The following is a 23,436-nucleotide window of genomic DNA, read 5'->3' as shown; positions in this document are numbered from 1 at the left end:
ATCTCGCCATCACGGTTGACAACTCCATTGTGTCCTCCTCCCAGAGCGCTAAGAACCTTGGCGTGATCCTGGACAACACCCTGTCGTTCTCAACTAACATCAAGGCGGTGGCCCGTTCCTGTAGGTTCATGCTCTACAACATCCGCAGAGTACGACCCTGCCTCACACAGGAAGCGGCGCAGGTCCTAATCCAGGCACTTGTCATCTCCCGTCTGGATTACTGCAACTCGCTGTTGGCTGGGCTCCCTGCCTGTGCCATTAAACCCCTACAACTCATCCAGAACGCCGCAGCCCGTCTGGTGTTCAACCTTCCCAGGTTCTCTCACGTCACCCCGCTCCTCCGCTCTCTCCACTGGCTTCCAGTTGAGGCTCGCATCCGCTACAAGACCATGGTGCTTGCCTACGGAGCTGTGAGGGGAACGGCACCTCAGTACCTCCAGGCTCTGATCAGGCCCTACACCCAAACAAGGGCACTGCGTTCATCCACCTCTGGCCTGCTCGCCTCCCTACCACTGAGGAAGTACAGTTCCCGCGCAGCCCAGTCAAAACTGTTCGCTGCTCTGGCCCCCAATGGTGGAACAAACTCCCTCACGACGCCAGGACAGCGGAGTCAATCACCACCTTCCGGAGACACCTGAAACCCCACCTCTTTCAGGAATACCTAGGATAGGATAAAGTAATCCTTCTCACCCCCCCCCCCCCTTACTAGATTTAGATGCACTATTGTAAAGTGGCTGTTCCACTAGATGTCTTAAGGTGAACGCACCAATTTGTAAGTCGCTCTGGATAAGAGCGTCTGCTAAATGACTTAAATGTAAATGTAAATGTTAAATGTGTGTAAATTGACTGCAAACAATTCGGAATTTAACGCATTAATGTTTCTTATAAAACACTGAATGTTAGCTAGAGACTGGTACTCAAGCTAGTCCATTTCCCCTTGACACATGAATATCTTACATGTCTTTCCCACACACACTTGGTTGTGCATGCTGGCTGCACATGTATCATATACGTACAAATCAAATCTGCTTGCTGTGTGGAGCATAGTTCAGACGCCACCCTTATCTTTGATTTCACACTCAATTTGCTGGGCCAATCAAACGGCTTTCGGGAGAGACTTACTTCACAGCTACATCTTTGAGCAAGCAATGGTACTGACACACACACGAGAAAACCTTCATATAGGTTAAGTTAATCTCACCATTAGATTAATTTAGCTTGATGATACATAACGGTATTACCTCCAACCTTGCAACTGTGTTTTCCTGATACTGTGTTCACCGGTGTTTTCGTGATACTGTTCTGTGTTTACTATCACTTTCACTAGAGGAGGAGTTGTGGAGAGACTAGCAACTGTCATTTTCTCTGTGGGAGGAGCTCACAACACAAAATTGGCCAACAAGGTTTCTTGTTAGTTTTTAAACTAAAACAACAGAGCTTGTATTTAAACTATCCAACGGACTACGTTACCATGCCTCCCACAATGCCTCATTTGAAAACGGTTTCTAGTATGAAATACTACTTTGCCACACATTATCCAGAGGTCCATTTACATCACCTTGCCTCACCTGGCCACACATTGCTGCCATGGCTCGTGTTAAAAGTTACCTTACTCTTCTGCTGCTATTCCTTCCTGAGGGTGAGTTACATCTGTGTTCATATAAAATACTTGATAGGTCTGTAGGTCTTAAATGTAAGTTAAACAGTATTATCAATTTCAGAGTTGCGTTTCATTATGAGATGTAGATAAGTACACTACACTTATAGGTGCATTATGCATAAGTTGTAACTGCAGATAGTCCTTAAAGGAATACATTTAATTCAATGAAAAGTATTATATTTTGAACATTATTGAAGCTAAGGTGTCTTTTTAACTGGTGAATAGCCGGTCCAGTCACCATCAGTATACAAACATCAGCATCTTCCTGTTCTATACTGTAAAACATGCAACTTAGAAAAAGTCCATGGAGCCTAAATATCCCCGTTTCCTGGACATTTGAATTGGGGGGATTCTTTAGCTGACATGGAATACTTCACTGAGCCAATGATTTTTACTCAATTTGAGATTAATCAAAAAACCTGAGTTTGCTGAAACTCTCAGCTTAAAATACTGTCTTGGCTCAAAATACATGTGTCTTATTAACAAATATTCTAGTAGTTTGTCTAATTTCAGTTTATGTGACAAACCCGTCCATGCTTAGTGTAGAGAATCATTGTACCATCTAAAACACAGTGAAATATATTTTCCAAAACCCCTCAAAATATTGTACTTTCAGCTGCAACAAAACTGGAAGCATAGAAACAGCTCACATAAAACCGATCTACCACTTCTTAGACATGCTGTCAATGAGAATGACAGATATATCATTTCTATAAATTAATTTCTTTGTGAATTTGGTCTGGTTGCCCAAAAAGTTACATATTCCAGCATTGAATTTGATAGGATTTCTTTTAGCCCACCAAGGACTAGTCTTCCAAGAGTCCTTTGAAATGTACAAACATACAGAATGGGAATTGAAATGATTGATGCAACACTGCATATACCTTTAAATGTATTTATGCAGTTGTCTTATTCCTTCACAGTGTTCACTGCAGGTTGCTAAAATCTAGCGCTGTATTAGATGTGTGTACTAAACAGGCTGTAACTGTCTTCATGCAGGGCTCTCTCAGCTGGTGAGAACACAGCAGGTTGTCATAGCAACCCTGGGAGAGGATGCTCACTTCAGCTGCAGGCTCATGAAACCCAAAGATGTGCTTCAAGTCACCTGGCAGAAAGTGACACCAGGGGCGACTGAAAATGTGGCCACCTACAACAAACGATTTGGACCAGTAGTCAACCCACCTTTTCAGAGGAACGTGGAGTTTGAAGACGAGGGTCTGCAGAACTGCTCTATCGTCATCAGAGGAGTGTCAAGAGGAGACGAGTCCTGCTACAAGTGTCTGTTTAACGCCTATCCAGAGGGAGCTATCAGTGGCAGGACCTGCCTCCAAATTAATGGTAATATATGATAACTAAGGAGGTGTTTAAGGGACATTACACTCTATAATCCAAATTGTATAATGTGAATTCACTTTAACATTAGACTACTTTTGAGGTCTTAAAACATGTTATGTCCCTTTAAAACAGGAACAATGGCCTCCAATGCCTTCAATCCACTGTTCTACTGTGACCTGTGTGTAAATGATTAACCCAGGAACAATTCCCTCAAATTATCATGCATCCATTTGACCTTGATGTACATGAAAACATGATAGTATTTACATTCACTGTGACCTGTGTCTGTTGTTGTCCTATAGAGCTGTATGGACCCTCACTCCTCATCACACAAACCAACAACAGTCACACCACTCTGTCCTGTTCTGCTACTGGACGACCTGCTCCTACAGTAACCTGGGACCACATAGAAAACATCAGTCTAGACAAATCCACCATGGCTGATGTCACCCATCCCAATGAAACAGTCACTGTCACCATAACTGCCATGGTGGCAGCATCCAGTCTACTGGACAAAGACACCAGGGTTGGGTGTGTAGCATCATCCGTTGGGGCTGTCAAGGATGTTTCCATGGTGATTCCAACTAGGGATCAAGCTTCATTTGCAGGTGAGAAATGGTTAGGGTTAATACCACCATAATATATTGACCTGATCAGGAACATGATGTCATGGTGATTTATGGCCTGTGTTCATGATGATGTACTTCCTGTGTTCATGATGAAGTACTGCCTGTGTATTTCTGTGCTAGGTCAATCTCAGGTCTCTGATGATGCCAGGATCAGTGGTAAGTGGTTGTTATTCTAATAATGACAGGTCATAATCAACCTATTGACTGGCTCTTTTCCTATTCAACTTTCAGCTGTAGTGCAGAGCCATATTTAGAGTCGTGGCCAAAAGTTTTGAAAATGACACAAATATTAATTTTCACAAAGTCTGCTGCCTCTGTGTTATGGCAATTTGCATATACTCCAGAATGTTATGAAGAGTGATCAGATGAATTTTAATTAATTGCAAAGTCGCTATTTGCCATTTCCACCGCATTTCAGCCCTGCCACAAAAGGACCAGCTGACATCATGTCAGTGATTCTCTCGTTAACACAGGTGTGAGTGTTGACGTGGACAAGGCTGGAGATCACTCTGTCATGCTGATTGAGTTTGAATAACAGGCTGGAAGCTTCAAAAGGAGGGTGGTGCTTGGAATAATTCGTTCTTCCTCTGTCTACCATGGTTACCTGCAAGGAAACACGTGCCGTCATCATTGCTTTGCACAAAAAGGGCTTCACAGGCAAGGATATTGCTGCCAGTCAGATTGCACCTAAATCAACCATTTATTGGATCATCAAGAACTTCAAGGAGAGTGGTTCAATTGTTGTGAAAAAGGCTTCAGGGCGCCCAAGAAAGTCCAGCAAGCGCCAGGACTGTCTCCTAAAGTTGATTCAGCTGCGGGATCGGGGCACCACCAGTACAGAGCTTGCTCAGGAATGGCAGCAGGCAGGTGTGAGTGCATCTGCACGCACAGTGAGGAGAAGACTTTTGGAGGATGGCCTGGTGTCAAGAAGGGCAGCAAAGAAGCTACTTCTCTCCAGGAAAAACATCAGGGACAGACTGATATTCTGCAAAAGGTACAGGGATTGGACTGCTGAGAACTGGGGTAAAGTCATTTTCTCTGATGAATCCCCTTTCCGGTTGTTTGGGGCATCCGGAAAAAAACTTGTCCGGAGAAGACAAGGTGAGCGCTACCATCAGTCCTGTGTCATGCCAACAGTAAAGAATTCTGAGACCATTCATGTATGGGGTTGCTTCTCAGCCAAGGGAGTGGGCTCACTCACAATTTTGCCTAAGAACACAGCCATGAATAAATAATGGTACCAACACATTCTCCGAGAGCAACTTCTCCCAACCATCCAGGAACAGTTTGGTGTCCGAACAATGCCTTTTCTTGCATGATGGAGCACCTTGTCATAAGGCAAAAATGATAACTAAGTGCCTTCGGGGAACAAAACATTGATATTTTGGGTCCGTGGCCAGGAAACTCCCCAGACCTTAATCCCATTGAGAATTTGTGGTCAATCCTCAAGAGGCGGGTGGACAAACAAAAACCCACAAATTCTGACAAACTCCAAGCATTGATTATGCAAGAATGGGCTGCCATCAGTCAGGATGTGGCCCAGAAGTTAATTGACGGCATGCCAGGGTGGATTGCAGAGGTCTTGAAAAAGTAGGGTCAACACTTCAAATATTGACATCAACTTCATGTAATTGTCAATAAAAGCCTTTGGCACTTATGAAATGCTTGTAATTATACTTCAGTATAGTAACATCTGACAAAAATATCTAAAGACACTGAGGCAGCAGACTTGTGAAAAATGATATTTGTGTCATTCTCAAAACCTTTGGCCACGACTGTACATGTATGAGGCTTTGGTGTAGTGTACCTGGGAAGTTGACCTCTGTCTTCTCTTGTCATCTCTCTCATTCACAGGTACAGTGGTTGGTGCAGTGATGGGTTCAGTGTGTCTCATTGCTGGAATCTGTGTAATACTTTGGTTTCTTAAGAGGAGAAAATATACCTCATCCAGGTAGAGATACAAATATTACCTTGAAACAAAAAAACAGTTACTATGAATGTAATATGTGATTTGACTGCCAGGTGTTTACCAGTTGATCTCTAATTTGATGTACAGAAAATCCCCCGTGTCTGACCCAGAATTCATCAGGACTCCAACAAAGACAACAACTGAATGGTGAGACTCATTCTAAAGAACCTGTAAGGGGTCAGTCAATAGGTCCATCAAATCTATTTGTAAGAAAACCTAAAACATGCTAATATAATTGTTAAAAAATCTCTGCCACACAGGTAAAAAAACTTGTGTGCTCTTGTCAGTACATTGACATGTTTTATTCATTTCAGGGAAACGCCAACCTCCAGTCCACCAACCAGGGACACACAAACCTTCACTCCATCACGAATGTGAATAGTTTTACAACTTTATTTCATTATCTTTATAAAGTGCTTGAAACAGGGAAGAATAGAACGTTACAAAAGAATGATGTACTTCTGTGGTGGTCATAGAGTAGTCATGGTGACAGCATCATGCACTCTGCTGCATGTTGATATCTGTTCTGCTTTGTGACTCATCATGTCACTAATACACTAAATATTCTCTCAACTTGGGAAAGATGTGTATTTCTTTAATCAAAGAGTGGTCATGTTTATTATGTCAGTGTTTACATCACTGTCTGCAGGGCCGTTTCTAGCTTTTTGCCCTTCCTCTTGGCAGCTTAAAAGTTAATGTCCTGCAATTCAACAGTATGTTGAGACCCCGACTGACTTCCTAAAACATATGATATATACTGTATATAAAAACATTGTTTTGGTTGAGGGCCCCCTAGTGGCTGTGGGGCCCTAAGCAACCGCTCACGTCACTTAAGCCTAGAAACGGCACTGACTGGCTGTTACCACAGATAATATGGTTCTTATCAATACATTGACCATGTTCATTTCTTTCAGGACCACAGCAATCTCCAGTCCATTCAAAATGTGAGTATTTGTACAACTTTATTTGATAGTCCTGGTAGAATGCTTGAAACAGATGATTGTGAATGTTAAAATGGGTTACAATAACCCCAAAATTCAAACATTACTCAAAAATGTACTTTTTGTGTTTCAGGTTAGACTCCCTCAGCTCCTCAGCCAAGCGTATGATGCAACAAGCACAAGGTGTTGTAAAGAAGTAGGTTTAAGTCCTCTTGTTTTTTGGGTGGGGTTTTATACCGTATTCTCTCATTGAACGAGAAGCTCTGGATTTATGTTTTGAGGTGGTAGTCATGGTAACTGCATACATGCAAATTAGTTGCATTTGCTGCATTGTTGTTATGTTACTCCATTCAGTCGATATTTAAATGACCTTCTTTTATGCAGAATATCTCCTGAGAGACCAAATGACCTGCAATGTAGAAGGTGAGCTGAAATAATCATAAATAATGATAAAGATGCAGTCAGAAGTATATATTTTTTAATAAATATCTATGCCATTCTGTTGTATCTTTCTTAGGAAACTTTTAGAGAGTGACGAGAACTGAGGGACTACCATACTGCCTCACACACATCTGTGTGGTTCGGTTTCTATCCATAGGCATTGTGGGTACTGCATAGTGGACTGAATGGCTGACACACATAGGCCTGCTGGTTATTGTATATCTAAATACAGTCTGCATGTAAATATAGTTTGTAGTTGGTTAATGATGAAACATGATAAATCCACACTAGACTTGTTTGTGGTTTTATTCTTCACTTATTTATAAATCAAGTGTGGTGATATTATAACCTACACAATGTCATAATGTCGACTACTTTCATGGTGTGTGTGTTTTTGTGTGTGGTTTTCTTTCTTCACTCTTTATAAATCAAATGTTTTTTTATGATTCACAATGTTGTAATGTCCTTTGTTGTGTTTGTTTTCTACTTTTATCAATCCCATTTTAAACAACGTTGTAGTGTACGTTGTGACATCAGCTTGTTATACAATGTGTCATAAAGCTGCTGCTGGGAATGCTTAAAAAATGAATTGTCTTTGATTCTTCTAACACTCAAGAGACCAACCGAAGTTACAAACAAGTGCCACTAGGTGTCGCACAAATATAATTTTAGGGAGAGAGGTCGTAGAGAAACGGGTTTGATACTGTAGTTTTGCAGCTGACTCTCTGATGTCATGAAGAGGCAGAACACATCACACCCAGGTCTGTTCACTTTAAAGACTTTTGAAACATGGATGTGATAGTCAGTGTACCAGATTGTTTTACCCCATACAGAGGACATACGTAATTCTCACTAACTCCTTAGTCATGTTAACTTAACTCTCATAGAACAAAACGTATAAGATCTCCGAAGCCTGTGTTAACCTCTGAAAATTGTTTTCAGCGTTTATTCCAAAACCCTATTCTTTCTCCATTAATTTTTCCCACTGAAAGGGCTAAACGAACCAGAGGTAACTAATTTTTCCCACTGAAAGGGCTAAACGAACCAGAGGTAACTAATTTGCCCCATGGGAAGGTCTGAACGAATCAGAGGTAACTCATTTTCGGTTTTTAGGACTACAAGCTGGAGAGCTCTATAAACTGGAAAAACTCCAAACACTTACCTTTGAAATACTGAAACGCAAAAGATGTGTTCCTCCATAATGTGAAGACTCACAGATGTAGTTCCCTTCAGCAGGTGTAGTTCCCTTCAGCAAATGTAGTTCCCTTCAGCAAATGTAGTTCCCTTCAGCAGGTGTAGTTCCCTTCAGCAGATGTTCCCTTCAGCAGGTGTAGTTCCCTTCAGCAGGTGTAGTTCCCTTCAGCAAATGTAGTTCCCTTCAGCAGGTGTAGTTCCCTTCAGCAGGTGTTCCCTTCAGCAGGTGTAGTTCCCTTCAGCAAATGTAGTTCCCTTCAGCAAATGTAGTTCCCTTCAGCAGGTGTAGTTCCCTTCAGCAGGTGTTCCCTTCAGCAGGTGTAGTTCCCTTCAGCAGGTGTAGTTCCCTTCAGCAGATGTAGTTCCCTTCAGCAAATGTAGTTCCCTTCAGCAAATGTAGTTCCCTTCAGCAGGTGTAGTTCCCTTCAGCAGATGTAGTTCCCTTCAGCAGGTGTAGTTCCCTTCAGCAGGTGTTCCCTTCAGCAGGTGTAGTTCCCTTCAGCAAATGTAGTTCCCTTCAGCAGGTGTAGTTCCCTTCAGCAGGTGTTCCCTTCAGCAGGTGTAGTTCCCTTCAGCAGGTGTAGTTCCCTTCAGCAGATGTAGTTCCCTTCAGCAAATGTAGTTCCCTTCAGCAAATGTAGTTCCCTTCAGCAGGTGTAGTTCCCTTCAGCAGATGTAGTTCCCTTCAGCAGGTGTAGTTCCCTTCAGCAGGTGTAGTTCCCTTCAGCAGGTGTAGTTCCCTTCAGCAGGTGTAGTTCCCTTCAGCAGATGTAGTTCCCTTCAGCAGGTGTAGTTCCCTTCAGCAGGTGTAGTTCCCTTCAGCAAATGTAGTTCCCTTCAGCAAATGTAGTTCCCTTCAGCAGGTGTAGTTCCCTTCAGCAGATGTTCCCTTCAGCAGGTGTAGTTCCCTTCAGCAGGTGTAGTTCCCTTCAGCAAATGTAGTTCCCTTCAGCAGGTGTAGTTCCCTTCAGCAGGTGTTCCCTTCAGCAGGTGTAGTTCCCTTCAGCAAATGTAGTTCCCTTCAGCAAATGTAGTTCCCTTCAGCAGGTGTAGTTCCCTTCAGCAGGTGTTCCCTTCAGCAGGTGTAGTTCCCTTCAGCAAATGTAGTTCCCTTCAGCAGGTGTAGTTCCCTTCAGCAGGTGTAGTTCCCTTCAGCAGGTGTAGTTCCCTTCAGCAGATGTAGTTCCCTTCAGCAGATGTAGTTCCCTTCAGCAGGTGTAGTTCCCTTCAGCAAATGTAGTTCCCTTCAGCAAATGTAGTTCCCTTCAGCAGGTGTAGTTCCCTTCAGCAGATGTTCCCTTCAGCAGGTGTAGTTCCCTTCAGCAGGTGTAGTTCCCTTCAGCAAATGTAGTTCCCTTCAGCAGGTGTAGTTCCCTTCAGCAGGTGTTCCCTTCAGCAGGTGTAGTTCCCTTCAGCAAATGTAGTTCCCTTCAGCAAATGTAGTTCCCTTCAGCAGGTGTAGTTCCCTTCAGCAGGTGTTCCCTTCAGCAGGTGTAGTTCCCTTCAGCAGGTGTAGTTCCCTTCAGCAGATGTAGTTCCCTTCAGCAAATGTAGTTCCCTTCAGCAAATGTAGTTCCCTTCAGCAGGTGTAGTTCCCTTCAGCAGATGTAGTTCCCTTCAGCAGGTGTAGTTCCCTTCAGCAGGTGTTCCCTTCAGCAGGTGTAGTTCCCTTCAGCAAATGTAGTTCCCTTCAGCAGGTGTAGTTCCCTTCAGCAGGTGTTCCCTTCAGCAGGTGTAGTTCCCTTCAGCAGGTGTAGTTCCCTTCAGCAGATGTAGTTCCCTTCAGCAAATGTAGTTCCCTTCAGCAAATGTAGTTCCCTTCAGCAGGTGTAGTTCCCTTCAGCAGATGTAGTTCCCTTCAGCAGGTGTAGTTCCCTTCAGCAGGTGTAGTTCCCTTCAGCAGGTGTAGTTCCCTTCAGCAGGTGTAGTTCCCTTCAGCAGATGTAGTTCCCTTCAGCAGGTGTAGTTCCCTTCAGCAGGTGTAGTTCCCTTCAGCAGGTGTAGTTCCCTTCAGCAGATGTAGTTCCCTTCAGCAGGTGTAGTTCCCTTCAGCAGGTGTAGTTCCCTTCAGCAAATGGCTGTATGTTGGTGATGTGTAGAAACATTCTGCCACTCTCTAGCTGTAGTGTGACTCTGGGGTCACAAGTGCTGTCTGGACATTTTGGGTCAGATCAATATGACACTGGACACTCATCCCTCTTCACTCTATTTAAATAGCATATCATTTGAGTAATGTAACTCAGTGTTTGGTTGTGGCAGATTAGAGGAACAGCTGCTCCTCCTGTTCCCAATGTTTTCACTTGAGTCTGCAAACAGGAAGAGAAGCAGATTCTGAGAGTATTTTTTCATATGATAGGTTTGATTGATCATGAAGCTAAAGGTAGGAAAGTGAAAAGGACAGTTTATTCTTAATGACTATTAAAACTGTAATGAACAATTACTGTGTAGGACTAACTCCTGTAAGTAGTGTAACAAGTACTGTAATTACTCATTGTTACCCTGTACTTAGGGTACAAATGAAATAGATCATGCAATTTCTCTTTTACCGTCAACAGCTGTGAATAGATCCCACAGCACCAGAAGCAGAGCAAGTCTGGATACAATTCTAATTCCAAATGTTCCTAATTGAAAGGCATCGAAGAGAATTGGAATAGGACTTCGAATTGGAATTTCAGTGTACTTCATGAATTGACTGGAATTGAATTGGAATTGACCCCAACCTTGCGCCTCAGCTTTAAGTGTCCCGCTTGCGTCGACTCATTAGCTTTTGAGGTGGCGTGATCAAGTAAGATGCATGAGGGAGAACGGTCACGTGTGCTAGCAAGGCAGAGGTCCCGAGTTCGTGCCAGGTATGTGCCGAGTCGGGGTGGAAGCGGTAGTCACTAAACACCTTTTTCAATAAGTAAGGGGCAGGAGGTGCTGCTGTCTCGATAACTCCACAATCTGGAGTTTGTGTTTCAGCCCAGGGGTTGTCCCGCCATAAACTGAGGTAGAAAGACATCACAAGCATAAAATATCTACATAACAAGGCAGTGTACCTTTTGCAGTTATGACAGGTGTCAGGACATATGCTGACTTATTGACACTTCCCACTTAGGCAAAAAATTCATTCTCCTATCAGGGTTTCTTCTTCAAAAAATACAAAATGAGGACACATTGGCCGATTCAGTGTTGATTGAAACTAACTAATACCTGCATCAGTTCTACACTTGATAAAAAGCACTCTTCAGCCTTATGGTGGTGCAGAATCTATCGTTGTTTGTGTTTAAAGAAGGAAGTGGACCTGTTGATGTGTCTGTGGTTGATCATAAGACCTCTCTGTGGGGCTCTACAAAGACCCCAGTCAAAAAGACCAGGATGCACTAGCAGAGGTCCAAGTGTTTCTGTGAAACAGTAAGACAGGTAGAAGCTAGAAAACAGCACCACTTCCTCCTCTCAGCTCTCAAGGTCCATTATAACCAAGTCAACCGAGTCAAAGGAGCATCACTTTGGTTTGATTAAGTTTTATTGTGTTCCTCTACTGAGTAAATACAGTCGGTCTCAGCAGGCAGTGTCCGGTCAACGTTTGGTTGTGCAGTTGGTCAGTATGTGTGGAAGCGTATCCAGACTTGCTCTGCTTCTGGTGCTGTGGGGTCTATTCACAGCTGTTGACGGTAAGAGAGATGTATCCCATTATGTATTTAATTTGTACACGAGCCCTGAACCTTACAGGAGTACTTACAGGAGTACTTACAGGAGTACTTACAGGAGTTAGACCTACACATTAATAAGGACACTGCATTGTAAAGTGTAACCAAATAGTTCACTAGTTTTAATACAATTTTAATACGGTCAATAAGACTAAACTTTATTTTTTACTTCCCACTAGCTACTCATGTTCTTAATGAAACACAAACACAAGAACAAAATGCCAACTATACAAAACATTCTCTAAGATGGTTGAAACATTTCCAAATTCTGTCAAATACAGTATGTCTATCTGGCTTATGTTTGATTTTATAAGTCTAATGGGATGTAGCTAGATAGTAACAAACTGGAGGTTTGAACTGAGGGTAGAGAGGAGGATTTCCAGTTAATGGCTTTACATTTTTTTTGCAGCAAGTAGACCTAGATTACAAAACTTTCTCTGATATTGATCACCAATATTTACATTTCCCAACAAACAAAATCGTGGAGATGAATGGATATAACTTCCTAGACCTAATGAAATGGTAGCACATACATTATCCCAGAATGGTGTCAGTTTGTCACAGGACCACAGCATATGTAATATAGTTCCTTTGTGCTTTTTGCATCTCCAACAGAGATGTGACATGTCTGGGTGACATTACATGCATTCTGGCAGGACTATAGTAAGTCCTATGAATTATCTTACATTGGATTAGTTCATGTCTTTGTAGGAGCAGGTATGAACATTTGAACATATCTGTGACCAATGATTCTCCTTGATTTCTTCATTTAGATCTGTTTACCATTTGTTCATTATAGGTTCTGAACCACCAGGTAAAGTTTCAATCAGCCCTTGATATAACTTGGCAATCAACTTCTTTGTCATAGCAGCTTCTTTCAGTATTTTTCTATGCTAGATGCCTTAGGTTCATCCATATTCTGTTGAAGTGACTGAATATGATTTCTGAGTTGTAAGAACTGAAAGAAATCGGCCTTGTATAATGTAATTGATTGAATGACAGTAGAGATTTATAATATCAAATCAAATCAAATTTATTCATATAGCCCTTCGTACATCAGCTGATATCTCAAAGTGCTGTACAGAAACCCAGCCTAAAACCCCAAACAGCAAGCAATGCAGGTGTAGAAGCATGGTGGCTAGGAAAAACTCCCTAGAAAGGCCAAAACCTAGGAAGAAACCTAGAGAGGAACCAGGCTATGTGGGGTGGCCAGTCCCCTTCTGGCTGTGCCGGGTGGAGATTATAACAGAACATGGCCAAGATGTTCAAATGTTCATAAATGACCAGCATGGTCGAATAATAATAAGGCAGAACAGTTGAAACTGGAGCAGCAGCATGGCCAGGTGGACTGGGGACAGCAAGGAGTCATCATGTCAGGTAGTCCTGGGGCATGGTCCTAGGGCTCAGGTCCTCCGAGAGAGAGAAAGAAAGAGAGAATTAGAGAGAGCATATGTGGGGTGGCCAGTCCTCTTCTGGCTGTGCCGGGTGGAGATTATAACAGAACATGGCCAAGATGTTCAAATGTTCATAAATGACCAGCATGGTCGAATAATAATAAGGCAGAACAGTTGAAACTGGAGCAGCAGCACGGCCAGGTGGGTTTTATAACATATAAGGGTGCCTGGCAATGTTGTTTCTTTCCACCTCATCAATTTGATGGTGGTATGATGGATTACACTGAAAAAACTGTGGAGATTGTCTGGACATCCTTTTTCTTATTAACCCTGTTTGATCTGAGTGAATTAAGTTCTACATGACTGTTTCTTTTGTTTTGGGATTGATACAGTTTGTTATAAAACATTTTAAAGACTGAGTAAATTTCAGAAGGAACCATTGTTATGCTACCATCTGGGGTTTGAATGCTATGGATGGTTCATTCCTCTTTCTTCATTTGCCAAGCCAGCATTTCCCCTGCACTTTCACCTTGCTCAACATCTTGTTGCTTGGATTTCATGGCAGCAATCTCTGCAGATCGAGAGTTTATTGTGTTATATTCCAGCTTAAAAGTGTTCAACTGTTGAAGGGTGTCAACATTTATCTATGTGTTTTCTTTCTGAGTCGTGGATTTTCTGTTCTAGTATTTCTAATTCTTTATTGGTCTTATTTGTCTAATGTGAAGAGTAAGACATGATACAACCTGTCATGTATCGATTTAAGAACTTCCCAGACTACAGTTGGACATACTTCATTGTCTACATTAATTTCCAAAAACATGTTTATCTGTGTGTTGCGATATGAGGTAAACTCCTTATCTCCAAGAAACATTGTGTTGGATCGCTATGTCTCTGCTATTGGCATGGGAGGTTTGTGCTTAAACGTGAAAGACAATGGGATATTGTCTGTAATTATTCTAGGAAGGTATTTACATTCAGAAACAGAGTCAATTAAAGCCAAGTTTACAATAAAAAAAGTAAATGATTGAATATGAGTTGGAGGTAAGAGTAATAAGAGTATTGTCTTTCAGTTGAATGTTTCTATCTCCACAGTTCACACAGACCCATCTCTTTGATATTGTGGTTTAATACTTTAGACATGTTAGGAAGAGGATTTAGTTTAGTTGATGACTTGTCTAGAGTTGCATCCCGTACACAGTTAAACCCCCCCATATAATATTCCTGCTACATTGAGAGAGTTTTACTATGAGGTCATTAATTCACTTTGGGTCGTCTTCATTTGGACATTAACAGTTCAGTAAAGTGTATTTTTCTTGTGCCAGGTTTCTTTCTACCATTATAAAACGTCCATTTTGGTCTGTAGTCATTTCTGTAGACTGAAATGGGACTTTTTATTAATGAGGATTGATAGAACTACTCATGCTCAATCAAACCGATCTCATGAAATAATATACTCACAATCTGTTTCCCTTCCTGTTTACAGTGACTCAGGAGAAAACATTGGAGACCGGAGGAGCAGATTCCACTCTTCTCTGCCCAAACCAAACACTCACTGACATCCTGACTGTAGTATGTCACAAAAATAGAGTTATAAGTGAGGGTCACGAGTGTAGAGTTTCACAAGACTTTGAGACAAATCATACCAACAGCTCTTGTGACCCCAGAGTCACACTGCAGACAGAGAATGACAGAGTGTGTCTACACATCACCAACATACAGCCATCTGATGAAGGGAACTACACCTGTCAGTGTGGATATAATGGGGGACGGGATTATATAGACATACATATTTCTGTCAATGGTAAGTGTTTGGTCTGATGGGATTGTTCACAATAATTAAAAAATTAACCCCAGCATAATGTCTTATCAAGTTTTAATGTCACGAATACAGGGAAATGCCTTTCTTGCAAACTCAAAACCCAACAATGCAATAATGTGTTACTAGAAAAAAGCACACAAGAAATAAGAATAAGAAATACACAATAAAGTAAGTAAGCATACTGTATACAGGAAATATTTTAAAAGTCAGTTCCAATACCATATTTACATGCGCAGGGATACTGGAGTGATGGAGGTAGATATGGATAGCCGCAGTGGTGGGAAAAGTACCCAATTGTCATACTTGAGTAGAAGTCAAGATACCTTAATGGAAAATGACTCAAGTAAAAGTGAGTCACCCAGTAAAATACAACTTGAGTAAAAGTATTTGATTTTATATTTACTTAAGTATCGAAAGTAAAAGTATAAATGATTTCACGTTCCTTATACTAAGAAAACCAGACAGACCCATTTTATTGTTTAAAAAAATGTATGGATAGCCAGGGGCACACTCCAACATTCAGACCTAATTTACAAACAAAGCATGTGTGTTTAGTGAGTCCGCCAGATCAGAGGCAGTAGGGATGACCGGAGATGTTCTCTTGAGAAGTGCGTGGATTGGACCATTTTCCTGTCCCGCTAAGCATTCGAAATGAAACGATTACATTTGGGTGTCAGGGAAAATGTATGGCATAAAAAGTACATGATTTTCTTCATGAATATAGTGAAGTAAAAGTGAAAGTTGTAAAAAAAAAATATGTATGAATAGTAAAGTAAAGTACAGATACCCCCATAAAATGACAGTGCATTCGGAGAGTATTCAGACTCCTTGACTTTTTCTACATTTTGTTACGTTACAGCCTTTTTCTAAAAATGTATTAAATAGTTTTTTCCAATCGTCAATCTACACAAAATAACCCATAATGACAAAGCAAAAACAGGTTTTCAGAAATGTTTGCAAATGTAGAAAAAGAAACTGAATATCACATTACATAGGTAATCAGACCCTTTACTCAGTACTTTGTTGAAGCTCCTTTGGCAGCGATCACAGCCTTGAGTCTTCTTGGGTATGACAGTACAAGCTTGGCACACCTGTACTTGGGGAGTTTCTCCCATTCCTTTCTGCAGATCCCCTCAAGCTCTGTCAGGATCGATGGGGAGCGTTGCTGCACAGCTACTTTCAGTTCTCTCCAGAGACGTTCGATTGGGTTCAAGCCACTCAAGGACATTCAGAGACTTGTCCCGAAGCCACTCCTGTGTTGTCTTGGCTATGTGCTTAGGGTCATTGTCCCATTGGAAGGTGAACCTTCGCCCCAGTCTGAGGTCCTGAACACTCTGGAGCAGGTTTTCATCAAGGATCTCTCTGTGGCGCAGTGGTTAAGGTTACTGCAGCGCCAGCCCTGGGTTCGCGCCCAGGCTCTGTCGTAACCGGCCGCGACCGGGAGGTCCGTGGGGCGATGCACAATAGGCTTGGTCTGTAGGGATGTCCTTGTCTCATCGTGCACCAGTGACTACTGTGGCGGGCCGGGCGCAGTGCGCCAAGGTTAAAAAATATATATATTTTATATTTGAAATTCTTCTTGATGACAACTTGGCATTTTCTCAACCAGCTTCATGAGGTAGTTATCTGGAATGCATTTCAATTAACAGATGTGCCTTGTTAGATTTAATTTGTGGAATTTCTTTCCTTCTTGATGCATTTGAGCCAATCAAATGCATCAAGGTATGACAAGGTATGGAAATACGGAAATTGTCAAGAACTTTGAAAGATTCTTCAAGTGCTGTCGCAAAAACCACCAAGCGCTATGATGAAACTGGTTCTCATGAGGACCGCCACAAAAATTGCAGCCCAAATAAATGCTTCACAGAGTTCAAGTAACAGACACATCTCAACATCAAGTATTCAGAGGAGACTGTGTGAATCAGGCCTTCATGGTCGAATTGCTTCAAAGAAACCACTACTAAAGGACACCAATAAGAAGAGACTTGCTTGGGTCAAGAAACACAAGCAATGGACGTGAGACCGATGGAAATTTGTCATTCGGGTCCAAATTTGAGAATTTTGGTTCCAACCGCTGTGTCTTTGTGAGACACTGTGTGGGTGAACGGATGATACATTTACATTACATTTACATTTACATTTACATTTAAGTCATTTAGCAGACGCTCTTATCCAGAGCGACTTACAAATTGGTGCTTTCACCTTATGACATCCAGTGGAACAGCCACTTTACAATAGTGCATCTAGGTCTTTTAAGGGGGGGGGGGTGAGAAGGATTACTTTATCCTATCCTAGGTATTCCTTAAAGAGGTGGGGTTTCAGGTGTCTCCGGAAGGTGGTGATTGACTCCGCTGTCCTGGCGTCGTGAGGGAGTTTGTTCCACCATTGGGGGGCCAGAGCAGCGAACAGTTTTGACTGGGCTGAGTGGGAACTGTACTTCCTCAGTGGTAGGGAGGCGAGCAGGCCAGAGGTGGATGAACTCTGCATGTGTATTTCCCACTGTAAATCATGGAGGAGGAGGTGTTATGGTGTGGGGATGGTTTGCTGGTGACACTATGATTTATTTAGAATTCAAGGCACACTTAACCAGCATTCGTACCACAGGATTCTGCAGCGATACGCCATCACCTCTGGTTTGGGCTTTGTGGAACTATCTTTTTTTCCCAACAGGACAATGACCCAACACACCTCCAGGCTGTGTAAGGGCTATTTTACCAAGAAGGATAGTGATGGAGTGCTGCATCAGATGACCTGGCCTCCACAATCCCCCGACATCAACCAAATTGAGATGATTTGGGATGAGTCGGCCCGCAGAGTGAAGGAAAAGCAGCCAACAAGTGCTCAGCATATGTGGGAACTCCTTCAAGACTGTTGGAAAAGCATTCCAGGTGAAGCTGGTTGAGAAAATGCCAAGAGTGTGCAAAGCTGTCATCAAGGCAAATTTGAAGAATATCAAATTATCAAATATAAAATATATTTTGATTTGTTTAACAATTTCTTGGTTACTACATGATTCCATATGTGTTATTTCATAGTTTTGATGTCACTATTACTCTACAATGTAGAAAATAGTTAAAACAAATAAAGAAAAACCCTTGAATGAGAAGATGTTCTAAAACTTTTGACCGGTAGTGTACTTATGTAAAAAAGGGATTTCTGTTTTTAATTTCATTTTTTCTATTTCTTTCTTTCGCTTTGACATTATGGGACATTCTGTGTAGATTGCTGAGAATTTGTATTTATTTAATCCATTTTAGAATAAGGCTGTAACGGAACAAATGTGGAAAAGTCAAGAGGTCTGAATACTTTTCCAAAGGCACTATAAATAGTACTTTAAACCAGGCAACAGGATATAATAATAGCAGATACATTACTTGAAAATAGACTAAAATGAAACAACATAATAATCACAAAATAACAAGTTAGGTCGGAGTGTGAAAAATGGCAGCCATCCAGTATGGCGCCATCTTGCTTTTGCTATTCACTACATATTTAGTAGAATGCATGTTATGTGCAAAAGTATCTTCAATATGTAAGATGTATTTGACTTACCTTTATGTTCTGTGAGTGTTTTGCTGTCTTGTTTTGTAACATCTGTCATAGAACTTACATATGACAGAACTGAGAGAATCTCTGTAGTCACAATATTGGATTTTGTCATCAATACATGTAAAATGTCTTAAAATGGAGACTGTCAACAACACGATGCCTTAATGTAAATGAACAAGATGGTGGATGAGAAACATATAAGATCATCATATATATTTTCCCCTTTCTCAGGAACCAAAGTGCAAGAGGCCACAGACAACCATCTCTTCTATTGGGGGATGATATCAGGCGTTGCAGCATGTGTAGCTGTCCTGGTGATTGGTGGTGTAATCATGAGGAAAATTCATCTCAGGTAAGATTATATTAATATATTGGTAAAAGAGTGTTTGACAGATTTTTGGTATTTGAATAATTACTTAGAAGCACTGTTGTAGAAATGGTGCATTCTCAAATACATATTAGATCTACAATTAGGATAGAGTACAACAATGATGAAAAGCATGAAAAGGGCTTACCAAGAAAAACATCCAAAAGGACTCATTTGAGGCAGAAAGTAATTGGAGCACTGAACAAGGAAGGCAGAGATGGGTTTATTTTAGCTCAGTGTAATTCATTGTATAGGATGATAACAGTTGAGTGTCCAACTCCTTTCTGTCTCGAATTAGTCCTTCTGGAAATGTTTCTATGTAAGCCCTTTACATGCAATGCTATATATCAAACTGACTTTTTAAATATCCAAACACCATGTATAAAATACAGGCTACTTGACCTACTTTAAGTCTGATTCAATGAGTTTGTACTGATCACTACCCACTGAGCAAAACTGGTTGAATTCATGTTGTTTCCACTTCATTTCAACAACAAAATGCAATGTGATGATAACGTGGAAAACATGTTGGAATTGCAGAAATGTGTCACCACAAGGGAATTTCCTATCCCCCCCAAACTTTTACCCTAAATCCAATAACATGGTGATATTTTTTGTTGTTGAATTCACGTTAGTTGACAACTCAACCAAAATGTAAATCGAAACTAGACTAGATGTTCAACTGACATATGTGACCAGTGAGTAGTTTCCAATAGCTGCACTGTTGTGGCTTCTCACGTCTCATTTCCTGTCAAAAACGAGTGTGGTGAAAAAAAACAGATTCACTGCACACAATCATTGTGCTCTGGGAAATGTGCTGTGTAAAACATGTTTCAGTTGGTGCTATGCTAATTCAATCTGGTTCTTTTTTGCTCAACAGGAGAACACAGCTACAAGTGTCTGGAACCGTCAACGAGGTGCCACAACACTGCTTGCTGTTACCTGTTAGTCAGATGACAGCAGCTGGGTCCCCATTTACAACAGTTGTGTACATTTCACAATAAATATCTGCGTGCTCCATACCTGAAAAGACCGCACATGTACAATAACATTGAGATTCATCAACTAGGCGGATGCAATACGTCTGCATGTTTCCACTATAAATCAGACCCATAACATTGAGATTCATCAACTAGGCGGATGCAATACGTATGTTTCTTCTATAAATCAGACCCATAACATTGAGATTCATCAACTAGGCGGATGCAATACGTATGTTTCTTCTATAAATCAGACCCATAACATTGAGATTCATCAACTAGGTGGATGCAATACGTCTGCATGTTTCCACTATAAATCAGACCCGTCCTGAACCTGTGCGCGCGTGAGTGAGAATCTGCCTGAAAAACAGCCTTCATTCACCATTTATAGTGACAATAACACCTTTTTTCACTGTATACTTTGGAAGTATTGTAATTATACCATGGTAGTTTCCAAATAGAAATGGCGAGCTTGATCAAATGTCTCTGGAGGTGTTGGCAGAATGTTTAAAACTTTTACAGTGACATTTGCTGTGTCCATTTCTGAAAGAAAAAACTATTGCAAATGGTTGTGGACCTGTAAACAGATTGTTTGAATTCAATAACCTTTTAATATGCTGCACTGACCTCAAATTATGAAACATTGTCTATTTGGAAACAAATGACAACTACAGTACAGGCCTACTTATGCTGGTAGCCTACCCAGTTGGCAAAACCTGGTTGAAAAGACGTTTTACTCTGTTGCAAAGTGGTTGACAAATGATGTTTTTTTTACGTCTTTTTACTGACCAGAATATTATGTATTTTTCTAACCCCCATATGACCAGTGGGCAAAACCTGGTTGAAAAGAAGTATTATTCTGGTCTCAAACTGGTTGAAAAATGACATTTTTTTACTGACCAGAATATGATGTATTTTTCTGCCCGCCAGCGACCAGTTGGTCATAATTGTGACCTCTATCTGACCAGCTGGTCATAATTCTGACCACTATATTATGTGCTATATTATGGAGCCTACTGGTCATAGTTTAGACCTCATCATCACCTGGTAATGACCACCTGACTACAGCTAATTACTTAGACTCTTAGAAAAATTTGACTTGATTATTAATAAGAGCTGTGTGATGGGCAAGATCCCATCACACAAGATCCCAGAAGGCGATCTGGAGCATAGTGGTCCTCTTGAAGAGTGGTGTGGTCTTCCGGGTTGGAGCGAGCGGTCGCATCCGCACGTCGGTCCGCAGGTAGTATAACTTTTCATTACATTTCATTACATTTCATTATAGTACAACGGTTTGATTTGTCTAATCTTAGCAATTTCTTCTTAGCTAGCTACATAGCCGTCATTGTATCAAAGATAATTGCGTAATTATTGTATTTCGTCGTCCTAACGTAGTCTACACTGCTATCTGCCCAGCAGCTAGCCAGCTAGCAAACGTCCACCGTCTACCGAATAGCAGCACTGTAGAAACTATTACACTCAACTGAACGACTTGATTAGTGTAGTGTTAGCTAGCTACATAGTTGTCTTTGCTGTCTTCGTATCCAAGATAATTGTGTAGTTTAGAGTGTGTAGTTTTAGAGTGATTATCTTAATTTACCGAGGTTAGCTAGCCAGCTATTTGTCGTCCTTAACGTAGGAGACACTGCTAGCTAGCCAACAGCTAGCCAACGTCTACCGAATAGAACTTACGCACTCAACAACCCGGTCGCATTCCGCTTCGCTCCACAGGTAGTATCACATTTTCAGTTCATTTCATTACAGTACAACGGTTTGATTTGTTTGATCATAGCTAGCTACATAGCTAGCTACATAGCCGTCTTTGTATCAAAGATAATTGTGTAGTCTAGAGCGATTTTTTAGGTTAGCTAGCCAGCTATTGTCGTTCTTTTAACGCAACGTAACGTAATCAACACTGCTAGCTAGCCAGCCAGCCCCCGAATAGCAGCACTGTAGAAACTATTACACTCAACGGAACGACTTGATTAGTGTAGTGTCAACAACGCAGCCACTGCCAGCTAGCCTACAAAGTCAACAACGCAGCCACTGCCAGCTAGCCTACTTCAGCAGTACTGTATCATTTTAATCATTTTAGTCAATAAGATTCTTGCTACGTAAGCTTAACTTTCTGAACATTCGAGACGTGTAGTCCACTTGTCATTCCAATCTCCTTTGCATTAGCGTAGCCTCTTCTGTAGCCTGTCAACTATGTGTCTGTCTATCCCTGTTCTCTCCTCTCTGCACAGACCATACAAACGCTCCACACCGCGTGGCCACGGCCACCCTAATCTGGTGGTCCCAGCGCACGACTCACGTGGAGTTCCAGGTCTCCGGTAGCCTCTGGAACTGCCGATCTGCGGCCAACAAGGCAGAGTTCATCTCAGCCTATGCCTCCCTCCAGTCCCTCGACTTCTTGGCACTGACGGAAACATGGATCACCACAGATAACACTGCTACTCCTACTGCTCTCTCTTCGTCCGCCCACGTGTTCTCGCACACCCCGAGAGCTTCTGGTCAGCGGGGTGGTGGCACCGGGATCCTCATCTCTCCCAAGTGGTCATTCTCTCTTTCTCCCCTTACCCATCTGTCTATCGCCTCCTTTGAATTCCATGCTGTCACAGTTACCAGCCCTTTCAAGCTTAACATCCTTATCATTTATCGCCCTCCAGGTTCCCTCAGAGAGTTCATCAATGAGCTTGATGCCTTGATAAGCTCCTTTCCTGAGGACGGCTCACCTCTCACAGTTCTGGGCGACTTTAACCTCCCCACGTCTACCTTTGACTCATTCCTCTCTGCCTCCTTCTTTCCACTCCTCTCCTCTTTTGACCTCACCCTCTCACCTTCCCCCCCTACTCACAAGGCAGGCAATACGCTCGACCTCATCTTTACTAGATGCTGTTCTTCCACTAACCTCATTGCAACTCCCCTCCAAGTCTCCGACCACTACCTTGTATCCTTTTCCCTCTCGCTCTCATCCAACACTTCCCACACTGCCCCTACTCGGATGGTATCGCGCCGTCCCAACCTTCGCTCTCTCTCCCCCGCTACTCTCTCCTCTTCCATCCTATCATCTCTTCCCTCTGCTCAAACCTTCTCCAACCTATCTCCTGATTTTGCCTCCTCAATCCTCCTCTCCTCCCTTTCTGCATCCTTTGACTCTCTATGTCCCCTATCCTCCAGGCCGGCTCGGTCCTCCCCTCCCGCTCCGTGGCTCGACGACTCATTGCGAGCTCACAGAACAGGGCTCCGGGCAGCCGAGCGGAAATGGAGGAAAACTCGCCTCCCTGCGGACCTGGCATCCTTTCACTCCCTCCTCTCTACATTTTCCTCTTCTGTCTCTGCTGCTAAAGCCACTTTCTACCACTCTAAATTCCAAGCATCTGCCTCTAACCCTAGGAAGCTCTTTGCCACCTTCTCCTCCCTCCTGAATCCTCCCCCCTCCCTCTCTGCAGATGACTTCGTCAACCAT

At 42.1% G+C, this 23,436-nt stretch overlaps 1 protein-coding gene and 1 long non-coding RNA gene across 2 annotated transcripts; both read left to right on the top strand.

Moving 5' to 3' along the window:
• The first annotated feature begins 1,466 nt into the window (after positions 1–1,466).
• Positions 1,467–7,428, top strand: LOC115120799 (OX-2 membrane glycoprotein-like). The gene is made up of 11 exons (XM_065022940.1): positions 1,467–1,639; positions 2,660–2,998; positions 3,298–3,603; positions 3,745–3,780; positions 5,479–5,575; positions 5,681–5,740; positions 5,908–5,967; positions 6,508–6,537; positions 6,668–6,730; positions 6,919–6,957; positions 7,052–7,428. The coding sequence occupies exons 1-11, from the start codon at positions 1,588–1,590 to the stop codon at positions 7,077–7,079; spliced, it is 1,110 nt and encodes a 369-aa protein (XP_064879012.1). The 5' UTR covers positions 1,467–1,587; the 3' UTR covers positions 7,080–7,428.
• Positions 7,429–14,716: 7,288 nt separating this feature from the next.
• On the top strand, positions 14,717–20,126 carry LOC135573635 (uncharacterized). The gene is made up of 3 exons (XR_010464802.1): positions 14,717–15,053; positions 18,852–18,972; positions 19,868–20,126. It is a non-coding gene; the product is annotated as an uncharacterized LOC135573635 (long non-coding RNA).
• The last annotated feature ends 3,310 nt before the right edge of the window (positions 20,127–23,436 follow it).

The sequence above is a fragment of the Oncorhynchus nerka genome, linkage group LG2, assembly GCF_034236695.1.
Source record: "Oncorhynchus nerka isolate Pitt River linkage group LG2, Oner_Uvic_2.0, whole genome shotgun sequence".
In the NCBI taxonomy this organism is placed as follows: domain Eukaryota; kingdom Metazoa; phylum Chordata; class Actinopteri; order Salmoniformes; family Salmonidae; genus Oncorhynchus; species Oncorhynchus nerka.
The sequence above is the reverse complement of the archived record's forward strand: the minus strand, read 5'-3'. Positions and strand labels throughout refer to the sequence as shown.

Coding starts and splice junctions, on each gene's coding strand:
- LOC115120799 (XM_065022940.1), top strand. CDS start 1,588: ATGGCTCGTGTTAAAAGTTACCTTACTCTTCTGCTGCTATTCCTTCCT. Junction 1,640..2,659: donor GCTGCTATTCCTTCCTGAGG/GTGAGTTACATC, acceptor GTCTTCATGCAG/GGCTCTCTCAGCTGGTGAGA. Junction 6,731..6,918: donor GCACAAGGTGTTGTAAAGAA/GTAGGTTTAAGT, acceptor TCTTTTATGCAG/AATATCTCCTGAGAGACCAA.